Source organism: Spermophilus citellus (genome assembly GCF_964194105.1).
Source record: "Spermophilus citellus genome assembly, chromosome: 13".
In the NCBI taxonomy this organism is placed as follows: Eukaryota; Metazoa; Chordata; class Mammalia; order Rodentia; family Sciuridae; genus Spermophilus; species Spermophilus citellus.
Window position 1 is genome coordinate 58,744,394 of NC_138193.1, and position 25,960 is coordinate 58,770,353.

Here is a 25,960-nt window from a genome sequence, read left to right on the forward strand (position 1 = left end):
GCCATTATGAAGTCAAACAACAACAGTGCTGGCCAGTATGTGGGGAAAAGGGTACACTTGTACACTGCTGGTGGGACTGCAAATTGGTGCAGCCAATTTGGAAAGCAGTATGGAGATACCTGGGAAAGCTGGGAATGGATCCACCATTTGACCCAGCTATCGCCCTCCTCGGACTATTCCCTGAGGATCTTAAAAGAGCGTACTATAGGGATACTGCCACATCAATGATCATAGGGGTACAATTCACAATAGCTAGACTGTGGAACCAACCTAGAAGCCCTTCAATAGATGAATGGATTAAAAAATGTGGCATCTATACACAATGGAGTACTCCGCAGCAATAAAAAATGACAAAATCATAGAATTTGCAGGGAAATGGATGGCATTAGAGCAGATTATGCTAAGCGAAGCTAGCCAATCCTTAAGAAACAAATGCCAAATGTCTTCTTTGATACAAAGAGAGCAACTAAGAACAGAACAGGGAGGAATAGCATGAGGAAAAGATTAACATTAAACAAAGACGAGTGGGGGGAGAGAAAGGGAGAGAGAAGGGAAAACATATGGAAATGGTAGGAGACCCTCAATGTTACACAAAATTACATAGAAGCGGATGTGAGGGTAAAGGGGGGGGGGAAACAAGGGAGAGAACTGAACAACAGCAGATGATTTAGAGAGGGATGATGGGTGGGGAGGGGAGTGGGAATAGTAGGGGATAGGAAAGGTAGCAGAATACAACAGTCACTAATATGCCATTATGTAAAAATGTGAGTGTGTAACCGATGTGATTCTGCAATTTGTATTTGGGGTAACAATGGGAGTTCATAACCCAATTGAGTCAAATGTATGAAAGATGATATATCATGAGCTTTGTAATATTTTGAAAAACCAATAAAAAAATATAAAAAAATAAAATTAAAAAAAAAAGAAAAAAAAAACTAAAAAGTCAACAGTGGGAAAAAACTGGAATAAAAATGGATAACTGAAGGGCTAGGTCAGTAGCTCAGTGGTAAAATCTCAGCACTACATAAAAATAAATGAATAAATACATAAAGAAATAAATAAAGATATTGTGTCCATCTACAACTAAAAAAAATATTAAAAACATAGTTAACTCAAAAGCAGTTAGGCAAAGAAGAATAAAGGAACAGAGAATATGTGGGACAAACAGGCAACAAATAGCAAAAAAGAAAAAATATACTCAAAAATATCAGTAATTGCAATCAATCAACAAACATATAAAAAATGTTCAGCATCTCTAGCAAATGCAGATCAAAACATTCTAGTCAGAATGGCAGCTATCAAGAATACAAACAATAATAAGTGTTGACGAGGATGTGGGGGAAAAGGCACACTTTTACATTGCTGGTGGGACTGAAAATTGGTGCAATAACTATGAAAGGCAGTATGGAGATTCCTTGGAAACCTGGGAATGGAACCAACATTTGACCCAGCTATTCCATTCCTTGGCTTATATCCAAAGGACTTAAAAACAGCATACTACAGGGACACAGCCACATCAATCTTTATAGCAGCACAATTCACAATAGCTAAATTGTGGAATCAACCCAGATGCCTTTCAGTAGATGAATGAATAAGGAAACTTTTGTGTATATATGCACAATGGAACATTACTCAGCATTAAAAGAGAATAAAATCATGGCATTTGCAGGTAAATGGATGGAGTTGAAGAATATAATGCTAAGTGAAGTAAGCCAATCCCAAAAAACCAAAGGCCAACTGTTTTCTTTGATATGAAGATGCTGTCTCAAAATGGCGATGGGGGAAACATGGAAGGAATGGAAGAACTTTAGATAGGATAAAGGAGAGGGAGTGGGAGGGAGGGGAAGGGAGAGGGCAAAGGGGTAGGAATGATGGTGGAATGAGTTAGACATCATTACCCTAAGTACATGTATAAAGACATGAGTGGTGTGAAAATACTTTGTGTACAATCAGTGACTTGAAAAATTGTGCTCTACATGTGTAATATGAAATGAACTGCATTCTGCCATCATGTATAACAAATTAGAATAAATAATTGAATTAAAAAACAGTAATTATATTAAATGTAATTGGACTAAATACTCCATCTAAAAAAGACTATCAGACTGAATTAAAAATAAAAACTAATGAGCCAACTACATACTATTTATAAGAGATGTGCTTTAAATATTAAGGACACAGACTGAAAGTAACAGAATGAAAAAAGTTATCACAAAAAAAAATAACCAATGAAAGCTGTTCAAAACAGACAAAACAGGAGATCCATTTCCAGTTATGAAAGGGAAGGCCCTATCAGACCAACACTCTCATAGGTAACAATTACACTCTGAAAAAATATGTAAAAAAATAATAATTAGAAGACAGTGTTTGGCTACCAAAACAGGTAGAAACTGAAAAGTCAATTTGTAGCCGAGAGAAACAGCTCTGAGTTAATTTTCCATTTTTATGGCTTTTCCAATGAGGACAAATTTTAACATTCCTCTCTTAGTAACTATCAAAACATCTGCGCACCCCGCACCCCCGCAAAAAGAAATCAGCAAGAATATAAAGAATCTGAAGAAAACTATAACCATTTGACCAAACTGACATTTATGGAATCTTACTTTCAGTAATTGCAGAATATACATTTAAATGCCCATGGTATATTCAACAAAGATAGGCTATATGCTAGGCCTAAATGAATCTTAATAAATTTCTAAAGACTTAAATTCAAGGGCTGGGGTTGTGGCTCAAGCGGTAGCGCGCTCGCCTGGCATGCATGCGGCCCAGGTTCAATCCTCAGCGCCACATACCAACAAAGATGTTGTGTCCGTGGAGAACTAAAAAATAAATATTAAAAATTCTCTCTCTCTCTCTTAAAAAAAAAAGACTTAAATTCAAAAGAGTACATAATATAATGACATAGAATTAAATCATAAATCAATAATAATAATTAGATTTTAGAGGAATCCCAAAGCACTTGTAAATCAGACAATGTGGTCTTTAAGGTAAAATCATTTTGGAGACTAAGAGAGACATAGTCATTGGGCCAAGCAATTTTCATGTTTTAGAACAGATATCTAGTTAAACCTCCAGCTCTAACTACAAGTTATTAGTAAATACAGGGGGAACATAATGTTATCCTTTTAATATAATAATTAAAATCTAAACTAGGAGATACTCCTAAGAAAAATGACTAGCTTTCTTTAAAAATAGATTACAAGGGAAAAAAACTGAACCTATTCAATTACATGGTCACTGTTATCATATATGGACCTTAACTGGACACTGATTCAAAGAAACAAAGTTTTAAAATATTAAAATGTTAATAAAGGAATTTAGATATTAGATAGGATATTAAATGATTTTAAAGATTTACTTAATAATGGTGTTATATGTTTTTAGAGATATATGCAAAGATACCTATGGATAAAATGGAATAAAAACATGAGCTCAAGAGATTTGCTTCAAAATAATATAAGGGCAGGAGTTAGCAAGTAATGTGTAAGGGGAGATGAAATAATAATAGCCAGTTTCAGTTCGTCAATTATTGAAAATGTGTGATAGATTCATTGAAATTTATTCTACATTCTCTATATTTATGTGCATATAAAAAATTCTCTATTACAAAAATTTCTTTAAAAATGAAAAGTCATATCAATGTAGGGTCATAAATTATGACATGAGCTGTAAAAAACCATTTGGAACAAAAAATGCAAATATATTAACTATATCATGAAACAATTCCCTCAATACTTAAAAGTTCCATTGCTTTGTTTCTCTTTGTTCCAGTCTTATTACTTCATCTTTATGCCCACATTGCACTGTTTTAATCACCATAAGGTATAACAAGTCCTGCCACTGTTCTTCATTATTTAAGATTGTCATGGCTATTTTTCATTCCTGTACGCAACTGTAAAAGTTTTAGAATCACATTATACATTTTTACACAAAGAGCACTGTGATATTGAATGAATCTGCATAGAAATCAATTTGAGGAAAACTTTCATCTTAACAATACTAAATCTTTGAATCACAAACACTTTAATCTTTATAATTGCTTGGGTATTTCTGAAAATTTTTTCTCATTGAAGTGTTAGAGTTTTCTCCAAAGAGGTTTTCAACTTTGTATTATATTTATTCCTAAGAACTTAATATTTTTTGATGTTCACATAAATTTTACCTTTAAATTTTTTTTAAATTTTCTAACTGGTTGGCATTGGTAAATAGAAATATAAGTGATCTTGAATATTGCTCTCTGTATCCAAAAGCCTTCCTAAACCATTATTAATATTTATAACTCATCAGTAGGCAATTTTGTATTTCCTATGTCTACAATAATACTATCTGTGAATATCAGTGTTATTTCTTCCTTTCTAATTCTTACCTACTTTTCTTTTCCTGTCTTACTACATTGCTTTGAATTTCCAGGACAATGATGAATTAAAGTAATAAAAATAGGCATTTTTGTCACATTTTTTATTACAGAAAAGAAATTTTTAATATTTTACTTTTAAGTATGATATTTGCTATAATTTTTGTAGATATTCTTTATATTAAAGATGTTCCCTTTTTTCCCTATTTTGTAGTGAATTTTGATCACCAGTGAATGCTGAATTTTTTTAGAATTTTTTTTAAATCACATAATTACTGGGATCACCATATAACTTTTCTACTTATTTTAATGACAATGGCAAATTACATTATTTTTAAATGTGAAATGAAACATTTATTCCTAAGACAAATCCCATTTGGTTGTATTAAATTTTCCTTTTGATTTAATGCTTGACTCAGTTTTTTTTAGAATACTTAGAGCTACATTCAAAAGTAATGTGTCCTTCTTTTACTATTCTTACTGGGTTTTGGTAGCAACTTTTAAGATGAGCTGGGGAATATACTCTTTTCCTTGTTTTGGAATAGTTTATGTAAAAACTTGACTTTCTTCTTTAAATATTTGGTAGAATTTGCCTTTAAAGCTACATGGATATATCAGTTCTTTGGAAGGATTTTAATTACGTATTGTTTCTTTAATGCAATAGGATTATTTCAATTTCCTTTTTTTCTTATGTCTGCTTCTTAAGTTTTGTTCTTCTAGGAATTTGTTCATCTCTCCTAAATTTTAACTTTTTTGGCAAGGTTGATCATAAGATCCCCTTACTCTTTGCAGGATATTGTTTTTGCTAGAAGGGAGAACTTATTTTTCATATGATAAAGTGTAAACCTTTTGATTATTCTTTCCAGACTCAGAAGCCTGTTTTGACATCTTACTGAAAAGCACAATCACCGAAATTGGAACAACTTCTGGGTGTCCAGTAATTCAATAATCTATATTCAAATTTATCTATAAAAGATGGCTGTCTGGCATTAAAGGTCTCTTGTATTGGAATCACTACTTCTTTCTGTAGAAGTTTGGTTCAATTCAAGTTCCCTCATTCATTGAACAAAGTTGCAAGATACCAAGCATAAGGGTCTTTGCTCTCAAGATACCTGGGAGACATTCTGGGAAAGAAGCACAATCCAGGGACTGGGGCTGGGGCTCAGCGGTAGAGCACTCGCCTAGCATGTGCAAAGCGCTGGGTTCAATCCTCAGCCCCACATAAAATGAATAAATAAATAAATAAATACAATAATAAAGGTATAAAAAAATCACATCAATCTTTTGTTTTTTTTTTAAAGAAAACAGAAGAAGCATAATCTAAGAAATGAATTCTACTCTGTATGATCCAAGATGCTATAGAAGCACAGAAGATAGGTACTCTTACTCTTCTTTTCCAATTGAGTTTTATGTGTTGGCAAGGATGGTGGAGTGGTAGAAGTTAAGAAAGCAGGGAAAGGGCCTTATATAGCTCAGCGGTAGAACACTTGCCACATGCTTAGCACACGACACCCTGGATTCAACTCCAGAAAACAGGAGTGAGGTAGGAGGTACAAAGAGAGCTTTTAAATGATCTGATTTGCATTTTAGAAAGTTAGAAATGAATGAATTTTTCAGGTATGTATAAGGTTAATAACTATTTAGAATAATCTAAAAAGAAACATAATTCTAATCCTATCTATTAACAAAATGAAAATCTATAATGTATAGAAGTTCAAAAACTAAAAGTTGAAGGTTTGAGAGGCTGCTCATGCTCAGTTTGTCTTGAATAAATAAGAGAGTTTACAGAGTGAGGAAACAGAGCCAAGCATTTTAATTTACATACCTATAACAAGATGCTCCATAGGGGCATTCAGGCCGGTCATCAGTTTCATCTTGATCTATGATTTGTACACCTCCATAATCACTATCACCAGGGTGGCTGAAGTGTTGAAAATGGACAGGATTCTTCCTATGAGGGTAACAAATATACTATCAGAAAAAAATTAATAGGATATTGAAGATTTTTTAGTGGATATAGTGGGAAATCAAGCAATAAACATCTCATTGTTCCAGAACAGGAACCAACTTGCTAACCAATGGCATAAACTTAGATGACATCAATTTTATGTCATCAACATGTAGTCAGTTCAAAACTCTCATAGAAACACATAAATTTCTGGGATCATGTGAAAAATCATGAATATCAAAGGACAATTTGCAAACATATTGCATACATATGTATTAATAAGTATACAAATATCATAAGCATATACAGCATTTAAAGTGAACACATCTATGTACCTTCTGCTAAAAAAACAGAATATTACCAACATTCTACAAAGTCCCCTTTCAATCATCAAACCAATTTTACTACGCAAAGGTTAACTATCTTGTCTTCTAAAAGCATTTTTCTAACTCAGATCTCTTTAATAAATTTATTAAAATTTGAGAGAGCTCATGTTTATGTGAGTTATTTACCCTATTTGAAATAAAAATGAGAAAATACATTTATTTTAAAATAACAGTAATAAACCCTCTACAAATTATCACAAATAACACATCTTAACACAAATAATTCTCTTTTTTTTATTTTATTGGTTGTTCAAAACATTACAAAGCTCATGACATATCATCTTTCATACATTTGATTCAAGTGAGTTATGAACTCCCATTTTTACAAATAATTCTTAAGGAAAAAAAATTTTGTAGAAATGTAACATCTGTCTTAAAATAAGGCATCTGGCTTCTCCTGTTCTTTTCTGCATTTAATCATTAACAATAAAACACATTATATGGCCTCTGACAAACTCTATGGTATACTTGTGAGAGAAGGGCAGTGAAAAAGAATACACAAAAAAAAAGTTTTGGTACTACTATTAAAACAGCTTTAACATATTTCCCAAAGGTGTTCTGGGGGACTTCCATGGGTTTCTGGATCATACTTTGAATAGTGATATTATAAAGCAATAGACCAATGTAATTTGATTTTGAATTTAAATGAAAATACACAGTATGTACATAATAAGAAATACATAGCCTAACTTTTTTATATTTGTATGATTAAACATTATTAAAATTAGAAGGCATTATAACTACTAAGTATTATTCCATTTATAAAGCTGTTAGTTTATCCATTTTACTCTTGATGAACTTTCGGGTTAATTTAATCTACTAATTTATATAAACAAGACTGCAATAAGTATTCTGAAATAAGCCTTTCGGTGCAGACAGAATGCATTTTCCTGAACATACAGTTAGGAGCGATGATAGTGTATATTTTTGCTCAAATTTGATAAATGTTGCCAAATTTCTAAAATGATTGTATCAATTTTCACTTCCACCAATAGTTATTAGAGTTCTAGGTTTTCAACAACCTCACCAACATTTGTTCTCAGTTTTTTGTTTTGTTTTTTGTCTGAATGCATAATTTATAGCATAAATTGACAAACTATTGGAAGCAGACCAAATATGGCCTGCTGCCTTTTAAATTTTTTACTAAAAAAAGTATTAAATTTACCATCTTAACCATTCTAAGTATACACTTCATTATATCCACATTATGTGCAGTCAATCCCCCCAAGTTTTCATCTTGCAAAACTAAAAATTTATATCCATTAAAAAACAGCTCCCCATTTGCCCTAACCCCAGACCTCAGTAACCGCCATTCTAATTTATTTTTATGAGTGTGACTACTCTAGATATTTCATATCAGTTGAATCATACAGTATGTGTCTTTTTGTGACTGATTTATTTCACTTAGCATAATATTCTGAAAGTTCATCCATCTGGAGCATATGTCAGAATTTCCCTCCATTTTAAGGCTGAATACTCTACTGTGTGTAGACACCACATTTTGTTTACCTGTTCATCCACTCACAGACATTTGTGCTCCTTCCACCTCCTGGCCATTATGAATGCTATCAATACAGGTGTTCAGACAATTCTTTGAGATCCTGTTTTCAATTGTTTGGAATATATACCTAGAAGTAGAATGCTCTGTCATATGATATTTCTATTTTTAATTTTTTTGAGGAAATTCAGTTGTTTTCCATAGTGGTTGCACCCTTTAATAATCACACCAATGGTATACAAGGGTTCCAAATTCTCCACATCCTTACCTACATTTATTATTTTCTCCTTTGTTGTTTTTGATAGTGGCTGCCCTAATAGGTGTTAAGTGATGTTCACTCAAGACCTTTCCTCATTTTTTAATTGGGTTATTTTTTGTTTCAAGTTATATGAGTTCATTATACATTCTGGATGTTAACCCTTTCTACTTGTAAGCATATATTTTCCTTTTCTCGATGGTGTATATTAATTATACAGAATGTGGCATATTAATTCATGCATATAACATAATTTGACTAATTCCACTCTAGTAACTTCCCCTGCTCTTCCTTCCTCCTGTCCCCTGACTTCCTTCCTCTACCCTAAAGATCTCCCTCCTTTTATTTTCACAAGTTCCTTTTCCTTTTTCTTTTTTTCCCGTTTTTTCTTGCTAGTTTCCACATATGAGAGAAAACATACAGCACTTATCTTTCCGAATCTGGCTTGTTTTGCTTAACATAATGCTCTCTACTTCTATCCATTTTCCTGCAAATCACATAATTTCACTCTTTTTTATGGCTGAATAAAACTACAGTGTGGATACATATTACATTTTATTTATCCATTCATCTGCTGATGGACACCTAAGCTGGTTCCATAATTTGGCTACTGTAAATTGTGCTGCTATAAACATGTAAATGCATGTATCTCTAAAGCATGTTGTCTTTAATTGTTTTCGATAAATACCAAGGCATGGTATAGCTGGACCATTGTGGGAGTTCCATTTTAGATTTTTCAAATCATACCTATTGATTCCATAGTGACTGTATTAATTACATTCCCACAAACAGTGTATAAAAGGTTACTTTTTCTCTACATCCTCACAAGTATTTATTGTTACTTGTATTCTTGATAACTGCTTTTCTGACTGGAGAGAGAATCTCAGTATAGTTTTGATTTGCATTTCTCTGCTGGCTTGAGATGTTGAAAATTTTTCATATAATTATTGGTCATTTATGACTTCTTTTGAGAAGTGTCTGTTTAGTTCATTTGCCAATTTATCAAATGAGGTCTTTTTGTTTTTGTTTTATGGGGGAGGTAATTCTTTATATATACCAGATGTGAATCTTCTGTTTGAAGAGTATCTGGCAAACATTTTCTTCCATTCTGTAGATTCTCTCTTCATGCTGTTGTTTCCGTTGCTATGAAGAAGCTTTCTAGCTTGATGTCATCCCATTTACTGATTCTTGGTATTATTTCCAGAGCTATAGGAGTCCTATTGAGGAAGTTGTAGCCTGTATCTATAGTTGGAAGTGTTTCACCTGTTTTAGCAGTTGCAGTTTCTGATATTATTCCTAGGTCATGATCCATTTTACATTGCCTTTTGTATAGGGTAAGAGGTAAGAATCTAGTTTCAATCTTACATATGAACTGGTTTGTTAAGGAGGTTATTAAAAAGGCTATATTTTGTTAAAGTGGTTGTATTCTCTCCTATTTAAGTTTTTGGTAACGTTGTCAAGAACCAGATGACTTTTGTTGTGTAGGTCGGTCTCTGTATCTTCTATTCTGTTCCATGAATCTTATTTTTATGCTAGTATCAAGCTGTTTTGTTACTATGGTCTGTAGTATAATTTGAAGTCAGATATTGTAATGCTTCCAGTTACTCTTTTTTGCTCAGAATTGTTTTGGCTATTCTAGGTCTTTTGTTGTTCCATATGAATTTTATAACTGTTTTCTTCTAGTTCTGAGACTATCACTGGTATTTTGATGAGGACTGCACTGAATTTGTAGATTACTTCTGGTAGTATGACCATGCTAACAATATTAATTCTGGTGTCTTTTTTTATTTCTTTTTTCATCATTCAATTTATATCATTTCAATTTTCCTTGCAGAAGGCTTTCACCTCTTGGTTACATTTGTTTAATATATTTTATTAAGAATTTTTGCGTCCATGTTCATCAAGGATATGGTCTATAGTTTTCTTTCCGTGAAGTGTCTCAGTGGGGTTTTAGTATAAGGGTGATACTGGCTTTATAGGATGATTGATATAGGCTTTATATGATGAGTTTTTAAGCATTTCTTTCCTTTCTGTTTCATGAAATAATCTGAGGAGCATTGGCAATAATTCTTTAAAGGTGTGGCAGAATTCAGCTGCAAATCCACATAGACCTGGGCTTTTCTTTGTTGGAAGGCTTTTTATTACTGCTTCAATCTCATCATTTTCAAGCATTCCACATTGTCTTTTTATCTTGTTGATTATATCTTTTGATGCATAGAAGTTTAAGTTTTTGATGTAGTCTTATTTATCTACTTCTAGTTTTATCATCTGTGCTTTAGTGTCATATCCAGGAAATCTTGTCAAATCCAATGATATGAACTTTCTCCATTTTTTTCTAAGAGCAGTGTGAGAACTCCAATTTTTTCCCCCAAGACTCTTTTGACTATTCACAATCTCTTGAGAGTCTATACAAATATTAGAATTCATTTTTCTATTTGTGAAAAAAATATGACTGGGATTTTGGTAGGGATTGCATTAAATCTACAGATGACTTTGGGTAGTAGTGACATCAGCACTGTCTTTGCTATTACAGTTGCTTGCTTGTGCACTACAACAACAGATATGAGTAGCTGCAACAGAAACCATATGGATGGAGAAGTTGAAAATATTTACTGTCTGGTCTTCTAAAAAGTTTAACAATACTGGTCTGCACTATTATGTTTTAATATATGTTCCCCCAATGACTAATGAACTTTAAAATCCTCTTATATGCTTTTTGGCCATTTAGATATCCTTTTTTGCAAAGTACCTTCTGCTCCTTTTTTTTTTTTTTTTTTCCCTGAACTGGTAATCATTTTCTTTTTTTGAGCAGGGTGGTACTGGGTGAGGATTGAACCCAAGAGGACCTTACTACTGAGCTATATCCCAATCTCTTTTTATTTTTTATTTCAAGATGGGGTCTTGCTAAGTTGCTTAGGACCTTGTTATTTAGTGCTGACGCTGGTCTCAAGCTTGTGATCTCCTGCCTCAGCCTCTCAAGATTCTGAGATCACAGGTATGTGCAATCATTTTCTTATTGCTTGCTAGTTAATTATTTTTTACATAAGTCCCTTGATATACATATAACTTCTTAGTGGCTTGCCTGTTCACTCTTTTAATATTATATTCTGATTTAGTGAAAATGGTAATTTTAACATAATCCAATTGGTCACCTGAATTACCTGATTATGATCATATTTTAATCAAGCTAAGGAAACTTTGCCCATACCATGAATGTATTCCACTATGTTATCTTCTGCTAACTTTATTGTTATATATTTTACATTTAAAAAAAATTAAATCCACCTGAAATTTTTTTTGGGGATTGATAGGAATGGGGAAAAAATAAGACTATTATTTTTCATGGATAGCCAATTGCCAAACACCACTGATCAAAAGTTCATGCTTAATGCATGGACTGGCAGTGGCACTTTTATCATAAAGTTAGCCATATAGGTTTGGTTTGAGACCCAGCATTCTTTTGTACTATTTATCTAAACTTATACCAATATTACAGTTTTATAATAAGACTCATTATTTGGTAGCATTTAGTCACTCATGTTTGCACTTGAGGATTTTATTCAGTATTCTAGGTCCTTTGCTATTCCACTATAAAGTCAGTTTGTCAACTTACACACCCTGTGCACACATATGTTTATACACACAAAAACACACACACACACGCACACTTTACTAAGATTTTGATGAATGCCTTTAACTTATAATTATTGATAAAATGTATATCTTCATAATATTGATTCTTCTTATATGTGCATAATACAGTCCTTATTTAATTTCTTAATATAATCACCACATATATTTTGCGTCTTCTGTTAAATTTAGTCCTGGCTAGTTAAGGTTTTAATACTGTCCCAAATCTTCTAGTTTTAAAAGTCCTAACAGTTGTTGCTGGGATACAGAAATATATTTATTTTTGAATTATGAATCTAATGATTATGCTAAATTCATTTATTAATACAAAGAATATGAAGTTTATTCTGAATTTTCAAGTTACATGGTCATGTCATCTGTAAATAATTATAGGTTGATTGCTTCCTTTCCAATCATCTTGTCTATTTCTTTTTCATGCCTTATTGTACTGGCTATGATCTCTATTATAATGTTGAATAAGAGTAGTGATGACAGGCATACTTGTTTAGTTTTCACCATCATGAAAAAAGACTTTTATATTTCACCCAAAAGTATGATGTTCCTTATTAAACTGAAAATATCTTTTATTCCTATGTTGCTAAAAATTTTTTCACAAATGGGATGACAAATTTTATGAAATGATTTTTCTGTATTGAGATGATCACTATGATTTTTCTCCTTTAATCTGTGCTAAAGACTAAATTACGTCTCTTCAAAATTCATATATCAAAGCCGGGCACGGTGGCACATGCCTGTTAATCCCAGCAGCTCAAGAGGCTGAAGCAGGAGGATCATGAGTCAAAGCCAGCCTCAGGAACAATGAGGTGCTAAGCAACTCAGTGAGATTCTGTCTTTAAATAAAATACAAAATAGGAGTGGAGATGTGGCTCAGTGGTTGAGTGCTCCTGAGTTCAATCCCTGGTACCAAAATAAAAAATTCATATATCAAAGCCTTAATCCCTAATATGACTATATTTGGAGATAGGGCCTTTAAAGAAATAGTTAAATAAGGTCAAAAGGATGAAGCCCTAATCCAATATAACTGGTACTCTTTATAAAATAAGCAGGAGACACCTGGAAAGCACTAATACAGATAAAAAGCCACATGAGGACACACTGAGAAAGCAGCCATCTCCAAGACAAGGAGAGAGATCTCAGGGTAAACCAAATTTTGGAGATTTCAGGAATAAACAAATTTGCCAACAGCTTGACTGAGGCCTTCAAGCCTCCAGAACGAAATGAAATATAAATTTCTATTGCTTAAGCCACTGAGTCTGTGGTATTTTGTTATGACAGTCTTAGCAAACAAATACAACCTATTAATATGATGAATTACATTAGTTGATTCTTAAATATCAAATCAACTTTGCACAAGTCTGAATTTGAAATAACTCTTTGTAGTGACAGAGTACCTTTTAATATACAGCAAGAATCAATTTGCTGTTATTTTGTTTAAGATTTTTACTCTATATTCTCATTGGATTTTGCTATCAAGTTTATGATAGCTTCAAAAAAATGAATTGGGAGATTTCTTTCTATATATTCTCTGAAAATATTATATAATAATTACCATTTTCTTTAAATGATTAATGTAATTCACCAGTAATGCACTCTGGGGCCATACCTTTCCTTATCAAAGTATATAATTATGGATTTAATTTTCAATAGATATAGGACTATGTTGATTTCATATTTTTACTTGTATTCATTTGGCTAAGAGTCCCCCTCACAAGAATTTGTTCATTTCTTTCAAATTTTAAATTGACTGGCATAAAGTTGTTTGTAATATTCACTCATTATTTTTTCAATGTCTATAAGATTTTCAGTGAAGCCCCTATTTCCTTCACAGTATTAGTAATTTGGCCTCCACTTCTGCACTATCCCCACTTCCTCCTACTCCCTACTTGTCTCCTCTTTTTCAGTCATTCTGAGAGTTAATAATGCTATTAGTTATTTCAAAAAAGAAACCTTTGGCTTCTCTATTTTATATCTTTATTTTTTTCATCATTTTCTTCTCTACCTTCATTATTTTCTTCTTTCTACTTTCTTTAAATTTGTTATTCCTTTTCTAAGGTGAAAGTTCAGTTCACTGATGGTCTTTCTTATTTTCTCATATATGCATCTAAGACAATCAATTTTCCTCTAATCCAGATTTAAGTACATTATAAAAGTTTTCATAAGTCACAGCTGTAGTATAATTTAGTTAATATATTTTCTAACATCATATGGTTTTTCATTTAGAAGCAAATTTCTTAATTTCCAAATACTAGGGGATTTTCTCATTCTACTTTGTTGATTTTTTAGCTTAGTTACACTGTACTCAGAAATACCCTTATTTTTGTTCAATTTTAATCCTTTTAAAATTTTTTTAATGTCCTAAGAGATGGTTTACTTTGGGAAGTGTTCCAAAAGTACTTTTATCAGTTTTTCAGTGAAGTATAGTAAATACCTAAAGCAAGCTTGTCCACTGTTTTGTACAAATCTATAGTCTTACTAATGATTTTATTTGATGGACTTATGGCTGACAAAAATAATAAAATCTTCTATTATAATTGTAATTGTATTTCTCCTTTTAACTTTTGCTCTGTATGTTTTCAAGTTGCAGTATTAGGTGCATAACAATTTAGTATTTTCATATTAAAGATTATTTTATCAATATGAATGGCTTCTCTATTTTAATTTTCTGTTATTATACCAGACTACCTAAGACTGGGTAATTTATAAAGAAAAGTTTATATAGCTCATTGTTCTGGAGGCTAAGAAGTTCTAGATTGAGGGGCTGCATCTCATAAGGACTTCATTCTGCATCATTACATGGTAGGGAAAAACAAGTGAGTAGGTAATAAAACACTGTTTTATAACAACTCACTCTTGCAATGCCATGAGAGCAAAAATTCATTCACGTAATAAAGACATTAATCTATTCATGACAGTTTTATTCCCATGAGCTAAATACCTCCCCCAATGCCTCACCTCCTAACACTGCCACACTGGGGACTCATTTTCTAACACAAAAATTCTAGGAGATATTCAAACCATAATAACTTCGATATCTTCAGTAATGTCTTGCCTTAATTTTTCCTTTTTTTTTTTTTTGGTACTGGGAATTGAACTCAGAGGCACTTAACCACTGAGTCACATCCCCAAGCCATTGAGTTACTTAGGACTTCACTAACTTGCTGAGGCTGGTTTTGAACTCATGATTCTCCTGCCTTAGCCTCCCAAGCTTCTGGGATTACAGCGTGTGCTGCCAAGCCCAGTTCTTACTTTATCTTTTATTAGTAATGCATACACAAGATCTTCTTTAGAGTTTAAGGGTTTAAAGACAGAGAAACCTCGGTCTTTAAAATTTTGACTTTTATGTGTCCTTATATTTAAAGTATGAGTCTTACGAATAGATTGAAGAATTTTTTTTTCTTTTTATCCAGGTGACAATTTTTCTCTATTAAGTGAGCGTATAATTCCTAATAATTGATAACATTAACTCTAACATCTTACTATTTTCTCCATTTATCCAACTGTTTCCTTTTTTCTCCTTTCTTGCTTTCTTCTAGTTAATCACATTTCTAAATGAGTTCATTCCTCTGTTTTCATTAGCCTCTAATTATATAAGTACTTTCTGGATGATTACTCAGAAATTTCTTATTAATTTTTAATAAATAATGTTGTTAAAAAATAAATTTTAAAAAATAATTGTTATTTATAAATTTAACTTTTAATTTATATCTAATACAAATTATTACTCTTATAATTTATGAGCTATCACAAAGCTATGAATGCTTTTACTTGTTTTAATCATCAACCACTTTAGTGCTATATTCACTTCAATGTATTTTGTACATCTTAAAAATTATTATTTCTTTATATAGTCAATATTCATTTATACTTATACTCATATTTTCCTTCCCAGGAAATACATTTATGCTTCCACATTCATGGTCCCTCCTGCTTGGCAAACCCTGAACTCCATTACTGTTGTCCCAAGAGACTGCCCAAAACTCTGCTTGGCCCCTCAACCCTCAGTCTGAAACATTAAAAATTTGGCAGCTTTCACAAGGAGAATAGGAGACTCAAAGTCTTGGCTGCCTCTGATGTTTCAAATGTGACTGTTTAGTTTTTCCAGTTGGTCTCATGGGAAGTTTGGTCTTCAACAAGATTACTTCACATTTACCAGAGGTAAAAATATTGTTACATACTATCACCTTAAATGATTTATGTGAGTTTATATAGATAAAAGCTATAAATTATACTTAAGACATAAATTTCATATATGCTAATAACAGACAACTCAATTTATGGTTGATTTTTTTAAAGTAATGTATTCATGGAACACATGATATTAAACAGAAAAACTATATGACCCCAAAGGAATAAAGTCTTCAAAGAAGATTTTTTGGAAGCAATAGTTCCTATAAAGTTAAATGTTACTGTTGTTGTTTTGTTTCTCAAAGGATTGAAATAAGATTTAATTGTTTTAGAAATGCTGGATTTGAAGTTCCTGCAGATATAAGTGGTATATTCCTGGAATAAAATTCAGTACAGAAATCTATTTGGGAGATACAGATTTGGGAGTCAACAACATGACATCAAGGGATTGAGTAAAACTAACATTCAAGAATAATATTCTATTCAGTATACTCTATTCTTATAATCTTGAGGGAAAGCAAGGAGACTTAGGAAGATTATTCACTTGTCCTAGAGAGAGACATGGTATGAAACAAAGCAGTATCAGTGCAGCTAAAGATAGCTGCATTTAATTGATTTCTACAATGCACATATATAGCAAAAACTCAATATATGTCATTTTCTCCCCTTTGTTATAATTATAAACATTTTATTTTCAAGGGTTGAATGTTAAATATTTTTGCCTATTAATTATATATACATATCAAAATTAGTGAAAAATAAAGTAACTAAAGGTAAGACTTAAAACTAACTTGTATCATTATCAAATGTGAATAAGTGAATTATGGTCTTGATAAAACATTCAATCACCTTTTAACAAAGACAATGATAGTGCTGAATACATCTTCTGGACTGAATTGTGTGCCCCTCAAAATTCCTGTGTTTAAGTCCTAGTCCCCCATATGACTGCATTTGTAGATAGGGTTATGAAAGAGATAATTAAGGTTAAATGAGGTCATAAGAGTAGGGCCCTAAATCAATATAAATGGTATCTTTATGAAGTGAGGAAGAAACACCAAAGAGGTATCAGTACTGTGAAAAGGCTAAATGAGAAAATGGCCATCTCTAAGCCAAGGGAAAAGGTCTCAGAAAAAAACAAATTTGCAAACACCTTAGTTTAGGCCTTCTAGTCTCCAGAACTCTGAGATATAAATTTCTGTTGTTTAAGCCACTAAGTCTGTGGTATTTTGTTATGGCAGGCCTAAGGAACTAATACAAATTCAAAATGGGGAGGATCCAACATGGCCGCCGGCGAGGAAGCAGTGATTCCAATGTCTCCACATTAACGGGATCAGAAAGACCCATTGGAACAGCGGCAGTCTACCTACTGAGGAACTTCTAGCAAAATTCCGTGAAGAGGGGACCTGCCGGGAATTGGTAGGTTTATTAGAAGTGTCAGTTTGTCTCAGACAAGTGGATCTTGGCCGGCCACACGGGCGTGGAGGTCAAGTCCCGCAGCCACCAGCCGCTTCAGAAAGCGGCCGGAGGCCCCAAGCGGCGCGGCCCACCTGAACCCGCAGACGGCACCCGCCACCTCGCCGTCCTGAGAGGCCCCGCTCTCGCTCAGCGAACGGCCACTCCACCCGCCCGGATCTTAGCCACACAGCCGCAGCTGCCCGGCTCTACCGGCAGCCCGGCGCAGCGAGAAGTGTCCCCGCCTGGCCCAGCAGATAGCCCGTACCCTCCCGGCTCTACTAAAAGCCCCGCCCACCCGGTGAACGGCTCCCCCCCCTGAGACAGTGTGAAGGGAATATAACCAACCCTTTACGAAATAGCGAACTGGGAACTAAAACCAGAGATTGTGTCAGACCAGAGACAAGCCAGTTCCACCCCTCCCTTCGGACACTCCGGCAAGGAGCCAGGGGCCCGCCATAGCAGAGAGGGGAAGTCACCAAAGTTCGGCCAAAGAGATTCCTTCCCAGCGGAATCTACTTTAGCAGGTGTGTGACTCCCACCCACATCAGATACAAAAAACCGGGAAACTTCAAAATCTCTCCGTGGGCGTGACCCTAAGGGCCAAAGGACTCTCGACCCCCAACTCCAACTACTGCCAGTGACGAGGGCGTGCCTGTAGGGGCAGAGGGAAGCAGAGAAGACTCCCCACCCCCAAATCCCCCAACCGCGAACTGAGAGGGTGTGACGGTAGGGGCGGAGGGAAACAGAGGACACTCCAGACCCCCAACTCCTCCTACCGCCAGCAGTGTGGTTGTGACTGTAGGGGCTGAGGGAAGTAGAGGGGATCCTCGACCCCCAACTCCTATTACCACCAGCAGCGACACCAATGGTCTTAGCTGCCAGATTCCGAAGGTGTGCCCACCAAAGGGGTCCGGAAAAATTAAACAATTGACTCCCAGACTACAGCTCCACAGCACTGGGGCTTAGATGAATGACAATGAGAGTGCTCAGTAGTTAGGGAAATAGAGCACTCGGTGGGGCTGAAAGTGTAACCAAATCCTTGGTGAACTGCCTCCGGTGAGCAGGACCTGGCTGGCTGGCAGGAGGATGGGGAGGAGGGGCCGTAGAAGTGAAACGGCTCTGGACCAACAGGACTGAGAGACTCCCAGGAACCGCCTTACAGGGATTGCTGTTGACACATTGAGGGCAAAACTCAGCCCGGAGGGCACAGCTTTGCCTACTGGAAGAGAAGAAAATGGATCTCTAAGACCTAATTTTATTTCCTATTTCATTTTAACTTTTTCTCTCCCTTTTCCCTCTCTCTCTCCCCTTCCAAGTTTTACGGCTCTTTCCATTCTCCTCTATGCTATCTATCTCCCTCTCCTTCTTTCCTTTCAAGAGCACCTACCTTCCCCTTCCCCCCAACTTTCATCCCAAGCATTACGTCATCCATTTCGCGTAACTGTCTAAATACAAATAGGTGTGTGCCCTTCCCCCGCGCCTGCAAGGTAGCGGGACCTGCAACCCACCAGCAGGTCAGGCCCAGCAACCTGGGAGTGGCAGAGCCGCCCCACGCGCCTGCATGGTAGGCGCACCTGCTACCAACCAGCAGAACAGGCCCAGCGGCCTGCCAATGTGGTAGGCACAGTGCCCCAATTGGAGGAGGAGCAGAGCCCCTGCCCGCGCCTGCGCGGGAGACTTAGCAACTATACAAGAGTAATACAAATATATAGGGGGAAAATTCAACAACACAACAGTCTCAGTAAGCAGAAAGAAACGCGAACAGTATGAAGAGACAAGGAAAGAAAGGACCACAAGCAATGCAGGTCAACTCAACGTTAGAAGAGGTAATTTCTGCAGCAGATGGAATGTCAGATAAAGAATTCAGGAGATACATGCTTCAGATGATCTGGAGTCTCAAGGAAGACATTAGACAGCAAAATCAGATAATGAAAGATCTCTTCAACAAAGAAATACACAAACAAATCCAGGAAGCAAAAGATCAACTATACAGGGAGATAGAAGTTATAAAAAACAAACAAACAGAAATCCTAGAAAGGCAGGAAGCAATAAACCAACTTAAAAACTCAATTGAGAATACTACCAACAGAGTAGAACACTTAGAAGATAGAACATCAGACAATGAAGACAAAGTATTTCAACTTGAAAAGAACATAGACAGCTCAGCAAGACAGTTAAGAAACCATGAGCAGAACATCCAAGAGATATGGGATAACATAAAGAGACCAAACTTAAGAGTCATTGGGATACAGGAAGGCACGGAGGTCCATACCAAAGGAATAAACAATCTATTCAATGAAATAATACGAGAAAACTTCCCAGACTTGAAGAATGAGACAGAATCCCAAGTCCTAGAAGCCTACAGGATGCCGAATGTGCATAATCATAAGAGATCCACACCTAGACACATTATAATGAAGATGCCCAACATACAGAATAAGGAGAGAATTTTAAAAGCTACAAGAGAAAGGAAACAGATTACATTTAGGGGTAAACCAATCAGGATAACAGCTGATCTCTCAACACAGACTTTGAAAGCTAGAAGATCCTGGAATAACATATTTCAAACACTGAAAGAAAATGGGTTCCAACCAAGAATTGTGTATCCAGCAAAATTGAGCTTCAAGATGGAAGATGAAATTAAAACCTTCCACGATAAACAAAAGTTAAAAGAATTTGCAGCTAGAAAACCATCTCTCCAAAAAATCCTCAGCAAAACATTACAGGAAGAGGAAATGGAAAATAACAATGAAAACCAACAGTGGGAGGTAGGACAGTAAAGGGGGGAAAATAATCAAAGAGGAAAACAAACCATATTCAGTAACATAAATAAACAAATATGGCTGGAAGGATAACCCATATCTCAATAATAACCCTAAATGTTAATGGCTTAAACTCACCAATTAAGAGACACAGGCTAGTAGAATGGATCACAAAACATGACCCAACAATATGCTGCCTACAGGAGACGCATTTGATAGAAAAAGACATACATAGACTGAAGGTGAAAGGTTGGGAAAAATCATATCACTCACATGGACTTCGGAAACAAGCAGGAGTGTCCATACTCATATCAAATAAAATAGATTTCAAGCCAAAGTTAATCAAAAGGGATAAAGAGGGACACTACATACTGCTCAAGGGAACCATACACCAACAAGACATAACAATCATAAATATATATGCCCCAAACAATGGTGCAGCTATGTTCATCAAACAAACTCTTCTCAAGTTCAAGAGTCTAATAGACCACCATACAATAATCATGGGAGACTTCAACACACCTCTCTCACCACTGGACAGATCTTCCAAACAAAAGTTGAATAAGGAAACTATAGAACTCAATAACACAATTAACAACCTAGACTTAATTGACATATATAGAATATACCACCCAACATCAAGCAGTTACACTTTCTTCTCAGCAGCACATGGATCCTTCTCAAAAATAGATCATATAGTATGCCACAGGGCAACTCTTAGACAATATAAAGGAGTAGAGATAATACCATGCATCTTATCTGACCATAATGGAATGAAACTGAAAATCAACGATAAAAGAAGGAAGGAAAAATCATGCATCACTTGGAGAATGAACAACAGGTTACTGAATGATCAATGGGTTAAAGAAGACATTAAGGAGGAAATTAAAAAATTCTTAAGAGATAAATGAAAACACAAACACAACATATCAGAATCTATGGGACACATTGAAAGCAGTTCTAAGAGGAAAATTCATTGCATGGAGTTCATTCCTTAAAAAAAGAAAAAACCAACAAATAAATGAGCTCATACTTCATCTCAAAATCCTAGAAAAGAGCAAAATAACAGCAAAAGAAGTAGAAGGCAAGAAATAATTAAAATCAGAGCTGAAATTAATGAAATCTAAACAAAAGAAACAATTGAAAAAATTGATAAAACTAAAAGTTGGTTCTTTGAAAAAATAAATAAGTTCGACAGACCCTTAGCCATGCTAACGAAGAGAAGAAGAGAGAGAACTCAAATTACTAGCAAACAGGATGAAAAAGGCAATATCACAACAGATACTTCAGAAATACAGAAGATAATCAGAAATTATTTTGAATCCTTATACTCCAATAAAATAGAAGATAGTGAAGGCATCGATAAATTTCTTAAGTCATACGATCTGCCCAGATTGAGACAACCTAAACAGACCAATATCAATTGAGGAAATAGAAGAAACCATCAAAAGATTACCAACTAAGAAAAGCCCAGGACCGGATGGGTATACAGCAGAGTTTTACAAAACCTTTAAAGAGGAACTAATACCAATACTTTTCAAGCTATTTCAGGAAATAGAAAAAGAGGGAGAACTTCCAAATTCATTCTACGAGGCCAACATCACACTGATTCCTAAACCAGACAAAGATACTTCAAAGAAAGAAAACTACAGACCTATATCTCTAATGAACCTAGACGCAAAAATCCTCAATAAAATTCTGGCGAATCGGATACAAAATCATATCAAAAAAATTGTACACCATGATCAAGTAGGATTCATCCCTGGGATGCAAGGATGGTTCAATATACGGAAATCAATAAATGTTATCCACCACATCAATAGACTTAAAAATAAGAACCATATGATCATCTTGATAGATGCGGAAAAAGCATTCGACAAAGTACAACATCCCTTTTTGTTCAAAACTCTCGAAAAAATAGGGATAACAGGAACATACCTCAACATTGTAAAAGCAATCTACGCTAAGCCCCAGGCTAGCATCATTCTGAATGGAGAAAAATTGAAGGCATTCCCTCTAAATTCTGGAACAAGACAGGGATGCCCTCTCTCACCACTTCTGTTCAACATAGTTCTCGAAACACTGGCCAGAGCAATTAGACAGACGAAAGAAATTAAAGGCATAAAAATAGGAAAAGAAGAACTTAAATTATCACTATTTGCAGATGACATGATTCTATACCTAGCAGACCCAAAAGGGTCTACAAAGAAACTATTAGAGCTAATAAATGAATTCAGCAAAGTGGCAGGATATAAAATCAACACGCATAAATCAAAGGCATTCCTGTATATCAGCGACAAACCCTCTGAAATGGAAATGAGGACAACCACTCCATTCACAATATCCTCAAAAACAATAAAATACTTGGGAATCAACCTAATAAAAGAGGTAAAAGACTTATACAATGAAAACTACAGAACCCTAAAGAGAGAAATTGAAGAAGATCTTAGAAGATGGAAAAATATACCCTGTTCATGGATAGGCAGAACTAACATCATCAAAATGGCGATATAACCAAAAGTTCTCTATAGGTTTAATGCAATGCCAATCAAAATCCCAATGGCATTTCTTGTAGAAATAGAGAAAGCAATCATGAAATTCATATGGAAAAATAAAAGACCCAGAATAGCAAAAACAATGCTAAGCAGGAAGTGTGAATCAGGTGGTATAGCGATACCAGACTTCAAACTATACTACAGAGCAATAGTAACAAAAACAGCATGGTATTGGTACCAAAACAGGCGGTTGGACCAATGGTACAGAATAGAGGACACAGAGACTAATCCACAAAGCTACAACTATCTTATATTTGATAAAGGAGCTAAAAACATGCAATGGAGAAAGGATAGCATCTTCAACAAATGGTGCTGGGAAAACTGGAAATCCATATGCAACAAAATGAAACTGAATCCCTTTCTCTCGCCATGCACAAAAGTTAACTCAAAATGGATCAAGGAGCTTGATATCAAACCAGAGATAAGGCATCTGATAGAAGAAAAAGTTGGCTACGACCTACACACTGTGGGGTCGGGCTCCAAATTCCTCAATAGGACACCCATAGCACAAGAATTAATATCTAGAACCAACAAATGGGACTTGCTCAAACTAAAAAGTTTTTTCTCAGCAAAAGAAACAATAAGACAGGTAAATAGGGAGCCAACATCATGGGAACAAATTTTTACCCCTCACACTTCAGATAGAGCCCTAATATCCAGAATATACAAAGAACTCAAAAAATTAGACAATAAGATAACAAATAACCCAATCAACAAATGGGCCAAGGACCTAAACAGACACTTCTCAGAGGAGGACATACAATCAATCAACAAGTACATGAAAAAATGCTCACCATCGCTAGCAGTCAGAGAAATGCAAATCAAAACCACCCTAAGATATCATTTCACTCCAGTAAGATTGGCAGCCATTAAGAAGTCAAACAACAACAAGTGCTGGCGAGGATGTGGGGAAAAGGGTACACTTGTACATTGTTGGTGGGACTGCAAATTGGTGCAACCAATTTGGAAAGCAGTATGGAGATTTCTTGGAAAGCTGGGAATGGAACCACCATTTGATCCAGCTATTCCCCTTCTGGGTCTATTCCCTAAAGACCTAAAAACAGCATGCTACAGGGACACTGCTACATCGATGTTCACAGCAGTACAATTCACAATAGCAAGACTGTGGAAGCAACCTAGATGCCCTTAAATAGACGAATGGATAAAAAAAATGTGGCATTTATACACAATGGAGTATTACTCTGCATTAAAAAATGACAAAATTATAGAATTTGGAGGGAAATGGATGGCATTAGAGCAGATTATGCTAAGTGAAGCTAGCCAATCCCTAAAAAACAAATGCCAAATGTCCTCTTTGATATAAGGAGAGTAACTAAGAACAGAGTAGGAAAGAAGGGCATGAGAAAATGACTAATATTAAACAGGGATGAGAGGTGGGAGGGACAGGGAGAGAGAAGGGAAATTGCTTGGAAATGGAAGGAGACCCTCAGGGTTATACAAAATTACATACAAGAGGAAGTGAGAGGAAAGGGAAAAAGAATACAAGGGGGAGAAATGCATTACAGTAGAGGGGGTAGAGAGAGAAGAGTGGAGGGGAGGGGAGGGGGGATAGTAGAGGATAGGAAAGGCAGCAGAATACAACAGACACTAGTATGGCAATATGTAAATCAGTGGAAGTGTAACTGATGTGACTCTGCAATCTGTATACGGGGTAAAAATGGGAGTTCATAACCCACTTGAATCAAAGTGTGAAATATGATATATCAAGAACTATGTAATGTTTTGAACAACCAATAAAAAATTTTAAAAAAAATCAAATATGTTGGGAAATTATACATTTGAAAGGAGTTTGAGATATATATATATTTATAGCTAAATTCCTCTTTAGAAAGACTAAAGAGAATCATATGCAAATTTGTAGTATGTGTCTCTCTGTTGCCAGTACATGTTGTATACTAACAGGTATTTTTTTCCTAAAGGTCATAGGCTAAAATATATCACTATGATGGTGCTTTACTTTGCATTTTCAATAATTAACAAGGTTGTGCAGTTTCCTTGTTTATTAGCCATTTGTATCATGACTACTTCCATGGATTTCCTTTGCCATTTTTTAACTTAAAAATAATTTTATTGCTTTTTCTAGTTATTATAGTGTTATGTGCTCTTTGCAAAAAAAAAATTAGAAAATAATACAAAGAAGAAAATAAAATTTAGTGGATACAGTTAAAAAAAAAATTTCAAAATGGGATTCTTCAAAACCCAGAGCAAGATCAGGCTTATGTAGTCTATAAGTTTTAATATTACATTCTAGATATACAATAAGGCCACTGCAAAGAGACAAAATTGTATATAAATGCAAAACTTAGAACTGTTGACATTGAAAACTACAATTATTTGAATGCTAATTTTAAAAAGAAATAATACAAACGTAAAAGTATCAGAATATATGGGGTAAATATACTATCTGCATAGAAGACAACAAACTCTACTGGAATGAACTGCTATGATATTTAGTTTGCCAAGTTGGCACTCAAAGAAATCCTTTTGAAATTTAACTGTACAATTATTTACGTGCTCCTAAAAACATTTCAGATGACACTACAGTCTAAAACCAAGAATATAATTTGAATTCACAAAATATGAAGTTAGAAAATACAGTACAATGTGATTAAGTGATACAAATACAGGAACAATCAATTAACACAGGAAATATATATTCAGTTGTTTAGAAGACTGGGGGTGTTAGGTCAATGGATAGAGTGCTTATCTAGCCCTAGCTTCAATCTATAGTACCAAAATAAATAAATAAAAATACACAATACAATAAGAGGCCTAAACACAATTAAAAATTATCATAATAGACTATACCCAACAACTATTTATGAAGCCATCTCTAAAATATTAAGACATTAAATAGGCAGGTATTTAAGTCTGGGTGATTCCATTTTCAAGTCTGGATTCGCCAGTATTCAGATTCCTGCATTAGTCAGCATGTCTACATATAAAACA

The 25,960-nt window shown here is 34.7% G+C and overlaps 1 protein-coding gene across 2 annotated transcripts in view; it reads right to left on the reverse strand.

Moving 5' to 3' along the window:
- The window catches only part of APLF (aprataxin and PNKP like factor), a 98,129-nt gene that overhangs the window by 23,591 nt on the left and 48,578 nt on the right, over positions 1 to 25,960 (reverse strand). For both annotated transcript variants that reach the window (XM_081265233.1, XM_081265232.1), the window contains one exon: positions 6,180 to 6,305. In XM_081265233.1, coding sequence (XP_081121359.1) covers positions 6,180 to 6,305 — 126 coding nt within the window. The remainder of the gene's footprint in view (positions 1 to 6,179; positions 6,306 to 25,960) is intronic.